At 26.4% G+C, this 24,432-nt stretch overlaps 1 protein-coding gene across 1 annotated transcript in view; it reads right to left on the bottom strand.

The window, feature by feature from the left end:
* The window catches only part of crc (bZIP transcription factor crc), an 85,044-nt gene that overhangs the window by 40,252 nt on the left and 20,360 nt on the right, over window positions 1–24,432 (bottom strand). Inside the window, exon 2 of the mRNA XM_075368101.1 lies at window positions 19,910–20,269. Within this exon, the coding sequence (XP_075224216.1) occupies window positions 19,910–20,162 (253 nt within the window). The 5' untranslated portion in view covers window positions 20,163–20,269. The remainder of the gene's footprint in view (window positions 1–19,909; window positions 20,270–24,432) is intronic.

Below are 24,432 nucleotides of genomic sequence, written 5' to 3' on the forward strand. Positions count from 1 at the left end.
CACAGAATAATATAGTTCTGTAAAAAAAAAAAAGCCATTTAATTAATTTTTAAATAAATTGTTGCAAAGATCCTTTAAATGCAAACCTTTACGGTGGAATGGTAAAAAATGGTGAAAACCTTTTGGTGGAATGGTAAAACCTTTACGGTGGAATGGTGTCTGCCTTTATTTTGGATATTTTTATGTTTAAACCCAGACCAGGAATGATATTTTTTATTGCAATATCTAACGGTGGTCCCGGAGGTTAAACATAAATGAAAAAAAACGTTTGAAAGTGGCTGGATGAGTGTGATGCACAAAGAGGAAGCATGATGGCATTAACCTCCACCACAGATGAGAAGAATCAGCAAGCTTGTGAGATGTTTCTAGTGAATTAGGCGAGTTGCCATCGATGAGGTGGCATCTACTTTGTACATCGATACATGAAAAGCTCAGTTTTCATCAAGTCTGTGCACAATGGGTACCAAAACTGCCCACCCAAATATAACTTGTCATGCCATTCAAACAATAGAAAAGTTGAATTTTGAGATACTGGAATACCCTCCCTACAACCCAGATCTTCCTCCATCAGATTTCCATCAATTTGGGCTGGTCAAGGATGCTTTGCATTTTAGAATATTGCAAAATTTTATAAACATTAATAAAAAAGAAGAAAAATGGGCTAAAAAATAATGTTTTTAATAAGAAAAAGTCACATTTTGCCTCTTCTTTCAATTTAGCCCAATTAGACCCAGAAATCCCTGTATGCTCAAAAGTTATGGATACTTCCAAGTTTCTGTGCAAAATAAAATTAACTTAATTTTATTTAAGCTTAAGTTTATTTTAATTTTAAATTAAGTTTACTTTACAATAAAAAATTAACCACATCCACTTTTTGGACATCATTACAGCAATTTTACCCCAAAATTTGAAGTGTTTTGAGAAAAAATAAAAAAGTTACCAAGTCTCAAAAGTCAGGCCCATATTTTCATGTTTTTGCACATTTTGGGTACTGCACACAACCTATTATGGAATCATTATGTACAATGTCTCAATTTATAAGTTAAGCGATTGCCTAACTTTTTCCTCTGAAAGCTTTTTCTTAAGTTATTTCTGGCCAAGCTATATGCAATTTTTACGAGTCACTTGGATCATTTTTCAATTTTCCCTCTTCCAAAACCTGATTCATGTTACTTTTTTGTTTTTTTGTTTCATTGGTTACATCATGACACCAAGTTACAGTGGTACGAATTTTTCTGAAATCAATGATTAATGCGAAAGCCTGGTCTATAATACAAATTGTATAATACCACTTCCAGAACTTTATAACATACCAATACATCTTTATTTTTACAAATTGGTGATCAATAAATGCATTTTAACTTGTATCTCAACACATGTATAACACAGCATAAAATGTATTATAAAAACCTCTTTCTGTAATATATTATTAATAAATTATCTTTTTATGGAGCTCATATTTTTTCCTACTTTTTACCCAAATTTTTCTCATGAACAACTTCTCTTCCTTTGAGAGAACGTTGTACAATTTAATTAAAATAAAACTAATAAATACATAACTTAAAATTACAGTATGATCATGCAAAGTCAATGTTACAAACCAAGTAAACTCAGTTTACCATACTCAAATACAGTAAAATTAAAAACAAGCGTTATACTTAAGTTTACACTAAAGGTTGATATCAACTAAACTTGTAAGTAACACATTTGTATTATGTTAATTATAACATACAACTGAGAAAGGAAATTAACTTGCTGAACACAAATGGATAAAAAAGGAATAATCATCAGCACCACAAAAAGATAAAACATTTTTATTCTCTATTAAAAATATTATTAAATTTGTAAAATATCAACAAAAGAATTGTCCTTTTGGTAGTTAATTGCTTATTATTGATAACAATATTGGCTATATACATTGGCTTTTTCCCTCATAACAATTTCAAAGAGAAGCTTTCATTTTGAAACAAATTTACTTTGAATTTTATGGATTCTGAATTTCAACAAAATAATTATTTTAAATTAATAATGTACCAAATTTAAATAAATAATTTGGTGTGCATGATTTTTTTTAAAGAGTTTATTGCAAATTATAATGATATTGTGTAAATTTTTTTTAAAAATTGCCTACAAAATTAAAAATATTATTGCTCAAGTTTAGAGTTGTAAGGTTTTATATTGGCTTAGCAATCATACTGCATTCAACCACACTAATTTTCAAAACATGAACTATCTATTAAGCTAACAACTACTTTAATAAAGTTTAAAAGAAAACCACTAACAACAAATATTTTCCATTAAAACTTGGAATTAAATCATCAAGAGATTTTGAACTGATAGTTTCCAATTTAACAAATTTATAAATACATATTAACGTCTGGATAAAATAACAGAAAAACCTTTTGTTAATAATAAAAAAATTTGACACATACACACAAAAATAAATACAATCTTAAATACCAACATTTTTAAAAATGTAATAAATAAACACTAGAGTACAACTGAAATAGCTTATTAACCTTATGGAAAATATATTTCAATATATAATTAGCATGCTACCTAATCATTTAAGTTATTTTAACAACAAAAACATTCTATTTCTCATATCTCAAGTCTTATTATTTATTGGCATATCACATTGTCATGAACTTCTTTATACTGGTGTGACAATCAAAACAGTTTTAAAGAATATTATTTTATTGATAATTAACCCATTGGCTTTACAATCTCTCTATGAACAAAAATGTCATGCTGCACTTTATCAGAATGAATAAACTCAAATTAATTTCTACAATTCCTTCACTATTGCCTCTACTTAATAAAAAAAAATAAATAAAAAAAAAACAAAAAAAAAAAAAAAAAACAAATATATACTGACAGAACTTATTTGAGATTTGAGATACCTTGAGGTCATAAAGTTGCAGTTTTACTGTTTAGAACATTAATTACCAACACAATAAGTTTTAATTTGATAAATATTAAATTAACAATTTTAATTTCAATAAGTTTCTTAAATAATTTAAAATGAAATTATGTTTATACAAAAGAACTTCTTAATCAATCAAATTATTCATATACAAATGAATCTTCAAAAATCACTTCAATTGTTACAAAAGATCATCTACTCGTGTTGCACAAGTATTCTAGACAACTTATTGCACCAGTATTCTGATTAAAATTCAGTAACATAATAAATGATTTCTATTTATTAGCTGTTAACTAAATAGATTATGTTAATCATATATCTAAAACTAGATTACTAAATAACTTGCAGAATGTCTGCTACAAGACCATACAGTACATTTTTTTTTTGTCGCATTCAGAAATTTACATTATTTTTAGACAGATTAATAATAAATGTACCTCCTGAGCAGATTTTTTTTATTTCTAATTCAAGGTAACCTTAAAATACAAATATATATTCACTTTTATAATACATCCCAACACCTTACACAAATGTTACACATACATGCATGTGTGGACATGCATAAAATTGTAGGATCAAGTTTACTGTTCAATAAACATGGTTGATGCACATTTTCTCCTGCCCTAGAGTAACTTTTACTATAATTAAATCAATATATCTAAATATATGATTGGTAAATACAATTAGATATACACTAATACTTTTTTCCTTTTCAAACATAAAAACATACAACTACTCAATTTTTCAAAACTAAATCTAGTATACAACCTCTCACAAATACTCTACCTATCATGAAAAATTGTATTATACAAAGTACCAGGCGATTCAAAAAGGACTTCACAACTTTAAAAGCATATAAAAATTTATTTAGATAACTTAGAGATTCAGTTAAGATCTCATTTTATAGTAAAACTCATCAAGTTTTGATTCACATAGTTTATTAGTACCAAATTTAGCCACCATTGCTATCACCAGTGTTATTAAAAATGGATGCATTTACTGGTGTGGAACATGCTCACTGTATGTTTTGGTTTCATGATTTCCAGTCAGTAACTGCAGTTCAATGTAATTTTCTTAGAGTATGATAGAGCCTCCTAGTAGCCATACAATTTACTCTTGGCACCAAACCTTCATTGAGACAGGTTGTTCTGTTAAACATACAAAATCATCAGGACACCTACGTGAAGCTACTGTGGAGCAACTCAAGAGAAAAAGCTTTGCACGTAGTTCAAAGAAATCAACTCGAAGTCAATCACGTGAAACTGGCATTTGGACAAATGAAACTGACAAATGACTGTTTGGTGTAGTAATAGTATTACCTAAAGAATTCCAAAGTCAAACAAATTAACAATGTGTTAATGGCATAAAATCATGAATAAAACTGACCAACGATGATTTTGTTAAATGAGAGTGAAAAACTGATCTTATAATATTTTTCATGTTGATTTCAAATATGAAATCAGAATTCTTCTATCAGGTTTAGTTTTTTTGTAACTACTACTCTTATTTACTCCATAAGCATAGCATTTTGTGAACGTATTTAATTACACTACTTCTAAATAGCTTTTATATATTTATTTATTTATTACAGTCCCTTAATTGTTGTCACATTGATTTGTTAGACATTAGTCATCATGTTTATTATTTATAAAGTAATTAAATGAACAAGAATGTGACTCATTCTTCCTATTTTCATCTTACTTTAAAAATATCATCCACTTATTAGTTATTTCTGTCATTATATTTACTTATAAACTATCGTGCAGACTAGAGAAATATTTTTAATTCTCATTCAAGTGTGAGTTCTTGAGTGTGTAACACTGAGTTTTGTAGCTGGCTTTCATATTTGCGGGTATATATTGTTCAGTAAAGTGAGTATATGTTTATTAAATTAGTGTGTTTATAAAGTGTTTCTTTTTAAACAATATTAGTTGTTGTAATGTATTAACAATGCCTCGCAGTTGCATTAATCATCCAAACAATTTCTGCTACCATCTGCTACCATTGTGGTGAAGTAACGTTGAAGTCTCAGAAAAGAATATAACTCCACTGACAAAAAAGTCAGATGAACTGTATTTTGGATGTAAATTAAGTGATCAGGACAAATATTGGGCTCATATTTGCTGTGCTTCTTGTGGTTAAGATTGTTGACAGGTTGGCTAAATGGATCTTATCACATGCCATTTGCAATTCCAGTGGTTTGGAGAGAACTGAAAGATCACACACAGACTGTTATTTTTGTGTAATAAAGATATCTAGGATAACAGCTAAAACTAGACGTACGTTAAATAACTTAACCCTGTGCCATTCGGCCAGTGTCACATAGCCAAGAGCTTCCAATTCCAATACCACCACAAAACATGGAACTTAGATGAAAATAAAAATATCAAATCTTGTGCTACTTTATCAGGCGACAAAGAAAGAGATCAAACTTTTTAGAAAATAGATACACTGAATCCCATTTAAATAGTTAGTCATAATTAAATGACCTGGTTAGTGAACTAAATTTATTAAAGAATCAAGCAGAAATACTGGCATCAAGACTGAAAGGATGGTATCTTTTACAACCAATCACTAAAATAAATTCCATGACAAGACAGTCAAAATTTGAACATTTCTTCTCTCAGTACGAAAACTTAGCATACTGTAATCACATGGACTCTTTACTGGAAGCTCTGGGACATATGCGCCAACCTGACGAATGGTGACTTATTGACTTGTAAAAGCTTAGTTTGAAAGCTGTTCTACTTCACATTGGAAACAGCTGTTCACATGAAGCAATCTTTATGAAAATATAAAACTTGTATTGAGCAGGATTCAATATGAGAAATATTTATGGCACATTTGTAGAGATTTGAAAGCAATAGCGCTTTTACTTAGACTGCAACTTAGATACACTACGTTTTGTTGCTTTTTGTGAGAGTGGGACGACAGGGATAGGAAAACCATTACATTAAAGAGCAGTGGCCAAAGAGAGAGGTACTGACTATAGGAGAGAAGAATGTTGTTAGTCAGGCATTAGTAAACCCAGGTAAAGTTTCTTCTGCCACTAGATATTAGGCTAGGTTTATTCAAAAATGTTGATTAAAGCAATGGTGCAGGATTTCAGTTTAAAAAAAATAAATTCCCTAATATAAGCAATAAAATGAAGGAAGATATATTTGTTGGACCACAAATAAGAAAACTAATGAGTGATCCGGCATTTGAAGAATATATGAATGTCTTGGAGGTTGCTGCATGGAAGTCATTTCATAACGTGGTAAAGAACTTCCTCGGAAACCATAAGGCCAGTAACTAGAGAGAACTTGAGAGTGAACTTCTTCAAAACTATAAAGAACTTGGATATAAAATGTCACTCAAAATCCATTTCTTACATTCACATTTAGATTTTTTCTCAAACAATCTCAGAACTATCAGTGATGAACATAAACACTTTCACCAGGAGATATCTACAATGGAAACACACAATACCAGGGAAAATGGAACCCAAAAATGTTAGCTGACTACTGTTGGAATCTAAAGAGGGATCTACCTACAGCAAATTACAGCAGAAAATCCAAAAGAAAATAGATTTTAGGTAAGTACAAAGTGCATGAAATATATTGTCATATTACGTTCACCATACATTGTCTCAAAAAAAATTTCAATTTCAAAAAATTGAGCCTGATAGAAAAAATTGATGAACATACATGAAATCAGCATAAAAAATACTATAAGAATCAGCTATTCACTCTTATTTAACAAACAAAAAATTTAATTTAGTTAACCAGTGTAATCAATAAATATGTGTCTTAATACTGGTTACTTACTGGTTACTGGTTTCTTAATACAACTGGTTACAATATACCTGGAATATTTAAGGAAGTATGAAATTAAAAATAACAGATCGCCAAAGTTAAAAAACTTCAAACCTCAGTGAAATAATTTGACTATTACTAATATTTCGAGGGTCATACATTAAGGGCATAGGTTTTTTGCACCATTGACTAAAGTCTTGTATATTAGAGACCATATTACCATATTTAATTAATTATAAATCTAAAAAAAATTGCATACCTAGATTCAATTGAGATTAGTTACTATCTACATTCTTTAGTCATTATTCACTTCAATTATGAAACTAATTTATATATTTTTTTTTTTTAATGAACATAATTAAATTTACTATGTAAAGAAATAAAATAATTATAAATGTATTTTACAATTTAGAGTTCATAATTTTTTTGTTGTAAGTAGTGAACAAAAGTTTTTGTTTAAAATATTTTTAATCCAAAAACAATTAATTTTAATTGTATAAAAAAACACAATAAAAAAAACAATTTTTTTATCAATTTATTTGAACTGAGTTTCTTGCAAAGATTCTAAACTGGAAAGCTGATTTTTTAAAGACTATATAATACTGAAAAACAAAAAATTATTTTTAACAAACCCCCTAACTATACTGTTAAACTGATTAAGTTATGATCACATCTTACAATCCTTTCTTTATATATAAATTAGGCAGTGTACAAAACAGCACCAACAAACTTCAGAAATACATTATAAAAATACTACATAAAGCCACTTTTAGCAGTGCAATTACATTGTGAATAATTTAAACACATAGACTCAGGGAAAATCAATAGCATTTGGCTTAGTATTGGCTTCACATCAAATTCTAAAAACAAGTCACTTACTGGATGGTTTTCTATAAATAACATAAATAATGAACTACAATACAAAATACTGGATATAATCACGGAAGTTTTCTTCCTCATATGCACTATAATATCATTGACTTTTAAATAATAGATATTTAACTTTTGTTATTCATTCCTACATATACGTAGAAAGGAAGATAAATGTAACAACAATTCTGGCCATTAACCACTAATAAATACAAATAGTACACAGTGAAACTCCACTCAATACATACTGTTTAATGGGACCCAAAAAATAAATGTTCAGCTCCTGTTGTCATTTTATCCAAACTTTATATATTTCTATTTCTAGGATGTTACTTCCTCAGATTTTCCAGGTATTGCAGCTGTAAGGAATGCAGAGTATCACCTAGAACTCCTTACATATTCTTAAAAATATGTAGACATCTTTCTAGATCATGATTCTTAACTTATTTATTTATTGTTGTTTTGTCACTCAACAAGGATTCACTATAATAGGTGAACTAAACAATATTCTTGCTTACTTAAGACATACCATTATGGAATTAGCATTTAATAGAGTATAATAAAATAAAGTGTTGAATTTTATTTTCTTTACTTCTGCTTCAAAAATCTATCCTGCCCTTACCAACCATTACAAAACTTTCATTTTAACCACAATTATAATTACAGAAGTCAGTTACTGGTTTTCTCCATTAAACTCATTTGCCCACTCCGAGCACAATTTGTTTTTTAATTAAACTATAAGCACTTTATAAATTAACAAAAAAAACCACCTCCCCATTAAAAGAACATAAGAAAATAGAACATAATAATTAAAACCTATTGTTAAAAAGCAATATAGACTATTTTGATAAAAAAAAAAAAAGAAAGAGCTTGACTGATAATTCATGAAGAAAAAAAAGATTTTGTTTAATGTAATTAACATATTTCAATATCACACAACTCAATAACCATTGTAATGACAATTGAATTTAATTTGATTTTGGTCATAACATTAAATCATCATATAATTAATTAGTATGGACATGGGATGTCGTAAAAACGTTTAATTCAACAGTTAAGGAGAAAAAAAAAAATAATAAAAAAAAAAATATATATATATATATATATATACACAATTACTTTACTGAAATTTATCTTTTTAAGAATTATTGTTTTGTATTATCAAAACAAAATAACAACCTTACAAACAATACATAAGGCAGAAAAGAGTGAAAAAATATTCATAAAGTATTTGTACACTTATAATATCACTGAAAACATTACTAAAACTTACAATGAAGATGTTTAAACCAGCATACAAACCTAACAACGTAATAAAATACTTTTAAAAAATAAATAAAATAAACAATCTGTGTAAAATTTATAAAATTAAATGTAATGATTGTGTTGCTACCTAAACAGGAAAAACAAATAAATCCTTCAAAAATTACATTTCTTGAACATTACAGAAATTACAAAAATAATAAATTAGGTTTATCTAATATGGCAGATCATTTAATAAATAATAAATATTCTATTTGATATTAGCACAAATTTAAAAATATTAGAAATTTATAAAGATGACATAAAATTAAGTATATTACAAAAATATTATATATATATTAATAAAAACAAAATTTAAATTTGATAAACCATCACACAGACAGTGTTTGAAGGAAACGTTCTTATAAAATCTGCAGCACATAGCAGCACTCGCTTAAATTAATACACAGTTATCATTACTTTAGTATTTTTATTAAGCAATAATAAATTATTATTATTATTTAGTCATTATTATTATTATTATTATTTCAATCATGACAGGATGTGGGATTCCATGAAAGTACTTTCATAAAAAATTAAGGTAAGACATATCTTATCTCAATATTCTGTACTAGGTAGTTTAATAGCATTTAAATATAATATATCTAAAACTATCAATACAATATTATTATAATTCTACATAAAACTTCATATAATCATGTGATTAAAAAGTAAACAAAAAATTACAAAGTTCAGATCAATACTGGATTTCGAAGGATTTATCATTCTGTGTTAATAATAATAACAGTGAAGAGCTATCACAGTTTATGATTTCATATTACCCCAGACAAAAAAAAAACCACTAACAGAAAAACAATCATTAAGAGGAAGTTATTAAACGAGTAAAATTCTTTGTGGTGTTCCACTAAAATACAATGACAATTCTTACCAAAGTTTTCTAAGCATTCATCAATTCCCTCACTAGAATAGAAAAATTATAACTTAACATAAATTGCATTTCAGTAACACATATTTATAGAAGTTATTAAATTAAAATAACAGTTACACATTTTCTCACTATTACTTATTCTGATATTGCATAGTAAAATAATGAATTGAACAGAAATTCTTAGTTTTGGATTTTTGAGGGAAATCGTAAACATCATTAAAATGTTAAATCAAATCGTTAACAATCAAGAACATTGAAACTTACATAACTTAAAATTAAAGAATTACTGCTTACTTAATAAAAATACTTCCCTCACATTTATCAAATAAGACCAACAAACACATAATTTTTGTTTAAGTAATAATAAAACTTGTCAAATTTTTACTTATACTCAAAACTGTAAATATAGTAAAAACAGACTTTTAACAAGGAACTAATTAGGAGCGCAATGAAAGTTGAAAATTGTTTATTTTGTTAAGTAATTCACGAAACTGAAGTCTTTAAGTGCCAGAAATGAATGGTTTTTTATTTTTATTAAGGATTGAAAAGTAAAAAAAAATGGATTTTTTATGAACTCAATAACTGTAAATCTTAAATAATCCTTAATTCTTTTTTCTTAAAACTACATCAAATTCTCAACATCTATGATCAAAAAGAATTATCTGTGAAATATCCTATGAATTTATCTCCTTAACACTTTGAAAAGAATCAGCTCATCACTCATTTTTCAGAAATAACTTCTTAAAAACCTCAGATCAAAAAATGTTTTGTATAAAAGTTTTAGGACTTTAATTCTTGACAGGTTATTTTATAACAGATCAAAGAGTTTGACTCCATGAAAAATGAAGGATGGACAAAAATCAAAAAGTTATTTATTTTCCATGGTAAATAACCTTTAATTGAATTACAACCTTTTTTTTCTAGGATTTTGAATGATATAAAACTTTTTTTTAATTTTGTGCATGCGTTACTTTAAAAATTCAATTTTTGATTTTTGAATATTGAATATTACCTTTTTCAATATTTTTATTAATTTTGTATGTTTCAAAAGACAAGTAAAATAAATACACAATTTTGTTAAAGTTAGATTCCTACTCCTGAAAACTATATTGGATTTATCCAATTAAAGTAAACACAAGAAGGTTTTTGCCACTGTGTTTATTTAGAATAAACACAAATTATGTAATACAAAAATGTATGTCAAGCACTGGAAATGCATAAATTTTGGTTGTATGAATCTAACAAAAAGAAACCAAATTATAATATTATAAGCAAGAATTTATGGTCCTATACATTTTATTTGAAACATTTTTTAACATAGTTAAAAAATGTTATTTGACGGTTAAAAATTTATTTGCAAAAAAATGAACGTGAAGATGTGACTATTTCAAAGGGTTTAAAAGTTGCTTATACTTCTAACGGATAGGCTACATAACTCTGTCAATTCTGTTCGTAGAAAATTACTCCAAAAAAAAAAGGTTTTGTTGGGAATTTGATCTTTTTTTTATCAGAAAGATATACACAGATTACCTAAGATTTACGGCATTTTTTGTTGCTAACAAAAAAAAGCTATTTTCTAACCCTTCAACCTTATATATATATATATATATATGTAAACACCCTACCTGGTACTCAGGACTCTCAGTTTTTTAAATTACATTAAACATTTTCACAAAAGTTTCATTGCGTAGTTCCTTATTACATCACGATTTTATCCTAATTTTACCCTACCATAGAAACTTCCAAATACCAAATAATGGAAAAATAACAAATGACCTTGTCTAAAACTCATATGATCTTCTAACTCGGCTCTATAAAATTAATTATAATTAAAATTATAAAAGATTAATTGCATGTAGAAATGTGCACTTCATCCACTTGATCAACCATCAACTAATCAAGCATGCATTTGGAATTATAATTAAACTAACATAAAATTATACCTTGAAACTTTTTTCTATACAATATTTTTACATACATATTTTAAGATATTTAATCCAACCTGTAATCTAAAACATCTCTGACAGTTAGATAAAAACTATATTTAACTACAAAATTAAATGTAATTTTATCAATAAATAAAATACGACTTGATAATCAATATAAAATTAATTATTACACAAGTAAATCCAAATTACACAAATGTAAACTACAAAATAATGAATATAAAATTATTAATCACCAATGAATATAAAACTTTTATATCACCATTTCCAATTTTAACTGCTGAATAGTATCCATTTTCATCAGCTAAATGGTTTACTAACATAATTAACAACTAATTATAACTATTCAGCCAATATCATATACATGATTAAATTTAGATATAGTGGCAGGCAACGTGTTAAATATAATAAATAAAAAGATAATTGAAACCCTAATTAAAAGATGTCTGTAAGTAAAAAAACACAATTAAATAATAAACAAAAAATTTATTAATAAAAACTTTATTTCAAATTTGTTTATTTATCCTTTGCATTGCACTGTTTAGTTGTTCTTTCCTTTATCATGAGCACAAAAATTTATAAGTAATTATGATTTGTTAATTTTTATAAATAACTGAATTTATTTAAGGTAATAACTTAAAACTTGTATTTAATAATCTCTCTTTCTAATAAACCAATATATTTAAAAATTCTATGCAACATGATGTTTGTCATTTGCAAATGAAAATTTGTTTTTTATTTACTTTTTTATCTATCCTAACATATATACATATCCTACATACAGAAGAAATAACAATCATATTGAAGAATTACAGATACAGTCTTGCGTATCTGTAACTGTCTTGGGCGTGATATGTAATAAAATTGACATAAAAGCATTATGTTCATAATGCTGTAAAGAGCATGAATCGTTAATTAAACTAACAAGTCACAACCTTAGGTGCAGCTCAATCTAAGTACGCTGCAAATTTCATCTGCTGAATATCAACTCATTACTTATATATCAATAAGAGATAATTTTATAAAACAGAAAACATATTTATTCCACTGTTTTTTGGAATACATTTTCCCAAGGCCATAACTTTTTAATGTATCTTTAACCATAACCTTTTACTCTAGCAATGTTTCTCTGAATACAAAGTCACATTTCTAATATCATAATAATAATTTCCCTTATGCTAGCTTTGCTTTTTCAACACTGTTAATCTTTTTTAAGTAACAATTTGTGCCTAATCTTTGAAGCAACTACTGAAAGTTTTTACACCAGATTTTTAAAATGCAACTAAAAATGTTGACACTATTTATTTATTTATCTCTACTTTCAGAAGTTTTGAAGCACAAAAATAGTTGTCATACCATGTTTTTTTTTAATTGTTACGTCTCAATAGAATACTTTCAAAGAATACAATAATTGATAAATTTCAATTATTATTATGTTTTGAAAATGTTAATCTAACACCTGTTAATGACAAAATCTAACCTCAATTTTATGTAATTAATGGGTTGTCAAAAATTGCATTTATTACATCATATTAACAAAAATGTGTGAAAAATCATTAAGACAAAGTGATGTATTTATAACATGTGAATTTAGATAGTAAAGCTGTTTTCAGAAATTCAGATTTTTAAACAAAATTCTCTTTTTACTTCTGAATGTATTTTACATATTTATCAAATAAAAGTAACAAATAAACCAATTAAAATAAAAATAAATATACCATAGAATTAGACATGAAACTACGTAATCTCACCAGTAAATAGTTTTTTTTTTCCCATAAGACGTCAGTCCTTCTAACAGCTTTCACCACAGTACTTTTCCAAAATTATAAATTGCATTTTACTTCTTACTTACTCAAACATTCTGAAATTTTAGTTAATAACCACAACCTTATTACTTCACTTTTTTTATACAACTCCTAGCTACAATTTTTCAATCCCATTTTAAAAACAGATTATTGTTTTACACTTTTTTTTCATATATTAATTTTCTTCAATTAAGACAGTCAAGACACAGACATAACATTTACATAATTATTATTATTAAAGAGATTACCTTCAAAATGATTTATGTTTATATCCTACATAACCAAAGCTAGTCAAAATCATCCTTAAAATTCACAAGCAGCAACGAACTTCACTATTGCTGCTTCCAGTACTAAATATATATGAATACCAAATTTACAATCAACACAGTAATCACAAGTCCTTAAAATCATCATTCTTTAAAATGAAGTAAAAGTTTAGAAATTATAAAGAAATTCAATAGTAAAAATTATTATTATATAATTAATATATTATTATACAATTTAAATTAACAAAAAAAAAAAAATAACAATAAACTTTCAATATTAATAAAAATATTTGTACAAATTACAATGTTAGCAATGAACCTCAGGCAGTTAATTTAAATTTTAAAGGAAACAGTCCAACTCACACAGTGATTTGCAGATCATTATACCATTATAAAAAGTCATTAAATTACTACAACATCCAAGTTTTATATTATTGATGAGGGCACCACATCTTCCTCAGATCCAGATCATGATAATAACTATTAGTTAGAAATACAATTCAACACCCTTAAATTTTTCCAGTACTGTCGGCAACTGGGGAGAGAATTTTCTGATAATTACATGTCACAAATCTAGTTATAGGACACTTATTCAGTGCTTTCTAGCTTTATACACAAGCTGACTGAAATACTAGAAGGATCATCAACCTTGAATAGACTACAGTATTAATAGACTATGGTGAAGTTTTTAGGGTGTAAAATATATGTTACGGTACATACAGTACACAGTATATGTAAGCATTTACAGCACACAATTCTTATTTTTAAGCTTTTTCTTATTTCCAACTTAATTTGATAAATTAAGACACTGCTTCTTTTTTTTTATATTTACTAAGTAATTTACTAAAAATAATTCCACACAATTAACCTAAAGAATATTATTACTAATATTATACTTCATTTTCTAAGTAAAAGAAGCAACAAAAATAAGAAAAAAGGCTTACAAAAAATCAGTACCCTAAAAATATCTGTCATCATTAGTGTTATAAACTCGCAGCATTTCTTTATCGATATTTTAACTATAATTTGTTATTTAAACAAATGTGTATAGAAGGCTCATCATCTTCACGGCCCTATTGGAAACATTTGTACCACTTGTAAACACTTGTTTTATTCATAGAAGAATCGCCAAAAGCAACATTCAAGATTTCCAATGCGGTGATACACTTTATTCCACTCTTAAAGCAAAATTTAATGTGAATTCCTTGTTCCATTTTTCCACAAGTTATAAACATATCAAAATAGTGTAACCTTTTCGACAGCCAACAATAAACTAAGTATCCAGTATGGCTACCAATGTAAACATATGTTAGGAACAAGTGTACAATACAACAAAAAAAAATTGTGACAATTGGACTTAAACAGCTTGGGAAATTTAAAAATTCCACACAGTTTTTTATCAAACCTCATAAAACAATATCAATGTTTTCTCACCTGATGTTCATCATAGCCTCCATTGTACCTAATGTTAGTATTTTTTTTTAATTTTTAAATATACATCCATATGTATATTATTGGAAGTAAGTACTTCTTACTTCCAATAATTATAATTTTAAAAATAAATAATTTTAAACAAAAAGCATGTTATATTTTATAACATGCAGATCTAAACATCAGATGTAATTATTCATAACTCTTTTTACTTTTAAATCCTCTTGATTAAACTTTTAAATAACCTTTGTCAACAACCTATTTTATAACAGAGATTTTATAAACATTATTAAACATGTAGGTGAATTTAACACCACAAAATGCAGTTACTTCAGCATATGCACACTAATTCAGCTTATTAGTATTCAAAAATTTAGTTTTTGTATTCAAGAAATAGACATTTTAAATTAATCTTTTTGAGATATATTATAATGGCACTTTATTCAATTTGGGGGTATATTTTTTATTCAACTTTTTAATTATTTACTTATATTTTTTTAAAAACTTTAAATTTCAACTGTAGATTAACAGAACGGAAATAATAGAAAAATATTTTTGTACAATTAATTAAATTATGAAATTTTTAAGGTGGTTAAAACAAATTTGTGAACTAATTTATAAGGCTCAACTCCCACCTAAAGATTAGCTTTTGATTGAAGAAATATGCAACTTGCAGCAAGCAGTTTGTAGTCTATTGTATTTATTGAAACGTGGTAAATATGAATTTGTAAACATATAACAGTTAATTTAAAAAAAAAAAATTAAATATAAATCACTAAAATAGCTTAATGCTTAAGTTTTCATAACTCTGAACAAAAACTATTGTATTAACCTACATCAGCAAGAGTGATAAAAAAATGCCAAAAAATTTAACTTCTAGAAACTTCTTCAGCAACAGAAAAACAAGAAGGCACTTTCTGATAATCTAATTGCAAAATGGTAAACAATTTCAAGAGATTAGTGCATAATCACTATTAGTTGAAACAATAATTTAGGTAAAAAATAATTTTCAGCTGAATTTAAACAAAATTTCAATCTAGCTTTCAAACTTCAAGCCTCTTTTTAATAGTAATATATTGTGTAAAAAAAAGAAGTAATATAATTACGCTGACAGGAAAATCTATCAACAATAACTGATCTCAAGTAATTTTCAATTTAACCTATGCATTTTTGATATAGAATAATCAGATAAATGCACTCAACATATAAAGATTATAGAAGCCTGGTTACATAACTTATAAGCCTTTTGAGAAGTTACAACAGAACTGGACTTCAGTAATCATGATAACTTACGTATAAATTATATTTAAAAATTATTATTCTAAACTTTCAGCTACCTGAACATACAAATGTTCTATTTAAGTACAGTTACCAAGATATTAAATAAAATCGCGAGTAGCAATTGTATTTAAGATAAAACACAATAACAACTAACAATATTCAATTCTGTTACACTCATGTAAATTAAAATATATGTAGTAAAAATACCAAATTACAAAAGAAAAGTAAATATAGATGTAATATTCATTCATTTATACTAAAAAAAACTTCAGGCTGAACGACCAATTGCTGTTGATCCTATTTTTTTCTTAAAAGTAGAAATGAATTTTCTCAGTAAGAAAAACTGTCAGCTAGAATTTGTGCCCAGAATCTTTCACTTTACAAATGAATATGCTACCACTTTGCTGAAGTGATAGCAACTTATGTTCCACTACATAAATTTTAAACAACTTTCTTAAAAACATTCAATTAAATCAAGAATTAAACATTAAATTATTAAGACAAAAAGCTTTAGAAAAGAGAACAAAAAATTAATCAAGAAAAATTCAACTTTACAATAGTGAAACTGGAAAAGATGACAAAGAAAATGTGAACTTATTACAAAAAAAATCCCGATAAAGATGGTTTTGAAAACTTAGTTGACAAACAAAACGATGATGAATTGACTCCTGTTGCCAATAACCAAACACCTACAGATTTACATTCTAATATTTTGTGGGCATCAATCAGTGTTGCCAAAGTTGAAAAATATCAAATTTACTTTCATTGGAATGGTTAAATTTATTTTTTATTTTTCTATGTAACCTGTTTGTAATTAGGATTTGTATAAAAAATTTATAGAATCTTGAATGAAATGAATAAATAATAAAAGTAACTGTTACGTATCTATAATTTTATGCATTTTTTATTTGTTTTGTGTAACAGTATTCTGTAGTTTGTTTCTGTACAATAATTATACTAAAAATGAAAGTGTTTGTTTTATGTCTAGATAGGTCATAACAGCAAATAAAAACATAAACAAGATTTGACTACTCATAATAATAATAATACTAATAATTATAAAAATATTAATAATAACAAGCAGATATATGTTAATAATAAAGAATAAGTTATATTGACGACCAAGAACTACTAAACGTGACTGACACATGTTCAATCACCAGTGCTGTGCTTCTCAATCACCAGCCCACAGATGCATCATATGCGTCATTTCATTATTTTATTTTAAACCAAGCAAATATTCTTTTTTTTACAAAAATATACTTACTACACATAAATAAATTAAATTATGATAAAAAATCTGTTGGGATTTTTTAATGATTTCAAGAAAATCAAATTGGCATTGAAAGTGTTAAAGACCTCAATCACCATTTATAGCTGCTCTTCTTGCATATTTTCCAAAGTTACAACGTAATTACTATGCTGTATGGAAATAGCAAATTAATAACAGGAATGTGTATGACTGAGATTTAATTGTTGTAAGATAAGACGATTTATAAATTACAATTTGAAAATGTATTCATTTCTTTAACATTGCAAAAAAAGAAAGGTTGCACAACAAACTGTAACTAATGTACTTTTTATTAGCATCTATCTACTTTCCTTATTAACCCCACTGTCCCAACTTTCCTACTCCGTGTGACTGTATACAAGTTAATGCAAAAACCGTGCCGTGCTTTCACTGTGCAGTGTACATATACGCTACGAACTGTACAGAGATTACACAGTGAGCAAAATATTGCTTACGGTTTTAAACAGCCTGTGTATGAGAGAGCATATGTTTATATAAAGTGAGATCCAATGACGGGGACTGTATGCTGCGCGTGCATCCCGCCCGCCTATATGATTGGTAACAAATATAGTTAAATTTCAAATTTTCAAAACTAAAGTTTTTTCAAATTTACTATTCAAGATGGCAGAAATATTAGTAAATTGGAATTTTAGTGCCTTTAAATCATTATTGTTTTCACTTTCATCTGTTGTAGGCTTTCATGTAATTTTGTAAAACTACACTTTTTTTACTTGTTTTTCAGTAAACTTAGTTTCTTAAAACCTCCTGGAAAGTAAGTTTAAGAGGCCAAATTGTTGTGTTTATTAATATACAGATTAAGACATTCTTTAAAAATATACAGTGCAGTGCTGCTTTTAATGACTAGCCAGTTATATATAATTACAATTTTCTGAGCACTTCTATTTTTTTGGTTGTTAGGTATTAGGTATTGTTTTGGTGTGTGAGCAGTTGTGTGTGTAATAATAGCTAAGAGTAGTAGATCTGGACTGTTTAATTAAATATTACTAAATTATAGAATAAAAGCGTCACTATTATTACAAAATGATTGTAAGAATCCTGTTACTGAATATTGATACTTATCTATACTCAGTAACAGCACATTTATATATCCATGGGTGTTCAATAAAGTGTATTTACTTTATTGAAGGAAAAAAGCTAAATAATTGAACTGCTCTAATCATCTCCCATGCCTAAAGTATTTAAATTATTTTTTCTTTCCTGTTTAACCTTTATGAGAAGATTAAACAAGTTGTGCAATTACTGTCTATTATTTAGGGAAAAGCACCAATATAAATGACCACCAATAAATGGTAGTGAGTATAGTACATTTTTTTTACATTGAATGAGATGTTTTTAAAAATATTTTTTTTAAAAATTGTTATAATAATTTAACAAAATAAAACCACATTTACAAGACTTATTTATTCAATTTTCCAATTAATATAATCAGATATAAACTAGACTAGTAATAATAATATACTATAGACAAATGAATACACCTTCGAATAAGGGAGAAAACCAAGCAACTTAAAATTCCTATAAAGCCTTTCTGCAGTCGTTCAAAAAGGTTTTAAAGCAAATTAACAACAGAAAATAATACATACACTCTTTCACGGTACAATATACACATAAAAAACAATCAATCAATAACCAAAGAAAAAAAATTTAACACAATTATTCTACATATTTAAATAATGAAATCTTAATTAAAATACAAATACATTAAACATAACCAATGAAATAAACAAAGATGTAATCAAAAACAACTATTTCTGAAATATATTAAAAATTATATCATTAATAATAATATTGAATTAATAAAAAAATTGCCAATTCCAACATTATAGAAAAACCAGTTTCCTCAATAATATAATACTTATTAGCACACAAATTAATTAAAGAAAATGAAGCGAGATGTAACAAAATTAAAGAAAAAAAAGTCAAACAAATTTTCAACAATCTTATAAATTATTTTAAAGCGATATTAACACTATTTGGTAACCCTATAAATTATAAAAATACAACAAATAAAAGTATTTTAAAAATAAACAGAATTTAAATGAAAAATTATCAAGTAATTTTGAATGAAATTATTATAAACTGACCTTCTTTGATCCACTCATCCAATTCATTTATAAGACGAGTAGCAGTTTCAGCTCGAGTTAATGGTTTCTTGTCAACCTCAATAGTGTCCGGCACAATAATTGAATTTTCAGAATTTGATCCTGCCAGCAAATAGTCACCAGTAGCGGTGAACCAGCTATCCGTGTCTAAATCTGGAAGAGGAGGCGGTGAAACCGGCTCCACCTTCCAAGACCAACCTTGTTGCACAGTTGTCATGGCTTCCATGTTGTGCATCACTGTTCAATATAAATGATTCAGAATATGCAAAATATGGTAGTGAAACCTTTTGCTCTTTTGTCGACTCAGCGACCAGCAGTAAATTTGAAAACGCCATTTTGGCTCTGTAACAAATAAAATACAAACAACATTACTTACAGTTTAGTGTATACAAACTGAAACTAATTACAAAATCTTACAATATAAATATGTTTAATCTGGAAATGGTAAAATATTATTAATATATAACAAAATAATAATTAAACTAGTTCACAAAAATTTCAGAATACAAAAAAAAATTTAATGCAATGCTGACGAATTTATTGGTCAGCAACAGCTGACTAATAAATTGTCCACTTCCAAAATTTTATAAGTAAATTACTTTTGTACATCCAAAAACTTCTCTCAAAATCTATTTTTATATTCTACATAACCATTTTATTTAAACCTTGATTAAATAAATAAAATGAAATATTTTTTACAATATAAAATAGCATATTTATTTACATTAATGAGAAATAAATGTGCAATAGAAATAAAAATATTTTTTTTTTAATTTTAAGGCAACGCATTCAAACAATGACCACTGTTAACACTGGAAGGTGACTCACCAACAATTTTCCACAGTTCCACAATGATTTTTAATTTCAAACTCTGCATTTTATTAAAAGCTCTTGACTAAAGAAAAATTTATTCCTCAATATTAGACAAAAGAAATTCGATTTAAAAAAAAAACAGTTTTCTTAAACTTTGGAAGTATATTGTTTGAAATATATAAAATTAAACAATCATTCCTCAACTTGTAATCCTTTAACTATATCACCAAATCACTATATACTATTTAAAAATATATAATTTTATCATCAAACAATAGCACACTACAAAATAATAAAGAAAACTGACATACTACAAAAAAAAAATTAATTGCATACTATATACATAATTAATATAGAAATAACTAACGTGCAGCATTATTTTTTTAGAGAACGAGCCACTCATATTTAATCACTAATTGACTTCTTGATAAAAACAAAAATAAATAAATAATCAATAAATTTTCAGTATATGTAATTTCTTCAAGTGATTGCTAAATTATGTAACAGATATGATGTAAACTGACCAGCTAAGAGTAATTTGGCACATCTACAATCTATTGAACGGCATTTAACAAGTATCTTCCTAGTGGTTATCAATAATATAATTTTGTATTTTTTTCCCTCAATTTAATTATAATTTTAATTTTCAACTTGCATCAGAAAAATAGATGGGATTAATTTTTCCCCACACAACCAATAAGTATAAAAAATTACAAGTATAGAAAGCATTACAAAAATATACCTTTATTATACCTAAAAAGCACTAAAACAATTTAATATATTTTTAATTTTCTGTAAATTGCTATTTCTGCATTGCTTTTAAGTCAATTTAGTTCATAAAAATCATTTTTTGAAAAAAAAAGATTACAGCAAAACAAATTTAACTTCAATTTACACAACTGTAAAATGTTATTTTACTAAAATCACCTTAAGTTTTATGCAATTCAAACCTTGCCTTTATCAAACTTCAGTGATCACCTGCCTGAATACTTTCTCTTAATAAAAAAAATTAGGTTTTCCACAGGCAAAATTAAAACAACACGCAAATAACTCCAACACAAATATATAAACTTATCATAATGATAACGAGGAAATGAACCACAAACCCAAACAAAAAAGTAAATAATAAAAATAACCCTAAAAAAAACAACTTATACAATCACCACCAAAAAAATCAAACAAGACAAAAATCTCATACACATCACATTTCTATACTCAGACAAAAAAATAATAAAGAAAAACTAAAAGATCTAAACTCAACATTAAATCCAGAAGCGCGTTAAAAACATTATTATTAAAACATTAAAAATCCAGAAATCTTCTAAAAACTACATAAAAATAAGGTTAATTAATTTTTAAATGAATGGAAGTCCAAAATGTTTACTCATTCTTATTATTAGAAATAAATTATATAATTTTAACAGCAATTATATTTTTTCATATAGTCTTCAAATATTTGACACTGTGAATGTATTTCACAAACTTCTTAATGTGAACATCTATACTCAATTTTTTATTTCATTAAACAGCTAGCATCCGTATTAATAGTACAATTACGTTGTACATTTCTGTTTGAAGTACAAAATAATTTTCTATTTTTGTGTTCTTTTCTAATTATTCTGCATATCTATGTGTCATTTTAGACACAAATATATAATTTCAACTTACTAGACCCTACAAATTTTCAAGTTAACTTAACAAATTTTTTAAATATTCCAATTTAGTAAGACAAAAATAGCAAGTACTAATTCAGTAAATTTATCTATAATTTTTTAATTTAATTTTTTTTTAATTCAATTTTGAAAATATATGTAAAAAGAATTACCTTTAAAAAATACCTTAATCAGCTAGTTAGTAAGGCTAAACAATAAACTGCCATTAGTAGAAAACGTTAAAAAAATTAGCCAAATAAATTTTTTTAAATGTTTAATTTTTTGTTTTAATTAATATATTCCTAATGTAATTAATATAACAAATAATAAAAAGAGATGGATTTACTTACAAAAGGAATGTTAACTAAATGGAATGGAGTGGTTACAAGTTAAGGAATTTTAAGGAATTAAGTATAAGACAGCTGATCTGCAGATTAATGTAGACAAATACATAGCAGCTGAGACAGACAAAAGAATACATCTGGGGCCGGATGTAAAAGTAAAAAAAGTCTTCTAGTTATTAACTTAATGCCGCACTCTTGGGAAGTTTTCATAAATCTAAATACATAACATTATTACTGTTTAAATAATGATGTACATATTACGATTTACAGAATCTATATAAATATGTGAAAGAATACAGAGATCAAGAAATAAAATAAAACTCATTTTACACTACTTTTTACATTTTATTTACAAATCAATAAGCAATAAGTATAATTTAATTATAATAAATTAGAATATTACAAATATTGCAATTTAAAAAATAAACAAATTTATCTTAACACATCAATAAAATTAATGAAAAACAAAACACAACCACTCACTCATGCACACACATACACTCACACATGTCTATGTACGTAACTACATGATTAGCATCTTTTTAAATTAACAGTTAAATTACCATTAAATTAAAGTAGCTAATGTAAATGGACTTATTTTTCAGATGTGTTAGTTCAGGGCTGATAAAAAATGTTTGTCTTGCACATCATTATTTTTATAAATTAAAAGCAAATAGCTTTTGGTTATGAATATACTCAAATAGGTAACTCTCGTTGACACAAAGTGAACTCCAACAAAACGTAACTGATCACTAGCAATAACTGATGCCACTAACAATAATCCTAATAACTGCAAAGATCAGATATATTCAATGTACATTTTTTGTAATTACAGAAAAATATTATTTCAAATGTTTGTAAATCATGAACTTGCTTATGTTATGAAGTAATAAACTCTCTAGGAAAATTTTCACTATGTTCAATTCGCTTTAAGAGCTATTCTGTTGTAAATAAACCAAGTGGCATTGTAATAAATTGCCTTGAAAATTATGTGTACAAATATAAAACTACAGTAAGTAATATAAGAATGATTTATTTTTTAATATTTTAATTTTGTGCTGACTGAATCAAGTTATTTATGAATTACATGGCAGCTATATTTAAAGTTATACTACCGTTGACAAAATTACAATAGGTGATAAAGTATTATAAATACTACTGAGGACTAACAGAGTTACCTGCTACTACATTAACACTATCACACAGGCTGCAGTAAAATCTCACTACTACAAACAACAGCTAGGATAGCTCTACACAGTATAAATAACAAGTATAAATCTTGAACATAGTATAAATTACAAAGTAATATACATGAAATTAAAAAAATATGAAATACTTCAAATTTAAACATAACAGCAGGATTTCTAATATCAAATGCTAAACTCAGTCGAGCAAGATGAAACAAAAAAAATCTAGAGAAAATAATATATTGTATGTGGTCCTTGTACTTAGTGAATGAAGCTGATTTTTGTATATGGAAAGAAGCTGTAGACTGCTTGCTATCTAAAGAAACTGACAAGATATAAACTTGTAAAATTGGCATTTTCAGGAGGGGTCCTCCTGAAAAAAAAAAGGAATGAGCAAGCATAGATGGCTGGGCATCAACAAGCCAACAGCAATGTGAAATGTGAACAATAAGGACTGAAATGTGAACAATAAGGACAGTCATAATAACAACTGTGGTTAGAAATCACAA

This window comes from Lycorma delicatula, chromosome 6 (assembly GCF_047948215.1).
Source record: "Lycorma delicatula isolate Av1 chromosome 6, ASM4794821v1, whole genome shotgun sequence".
NCBI lineage: Eukaryota > Metazoa > Arthropoda > Insecta > Hemiptera > Fulgoridae > Lycorma > Lycorma delicatula.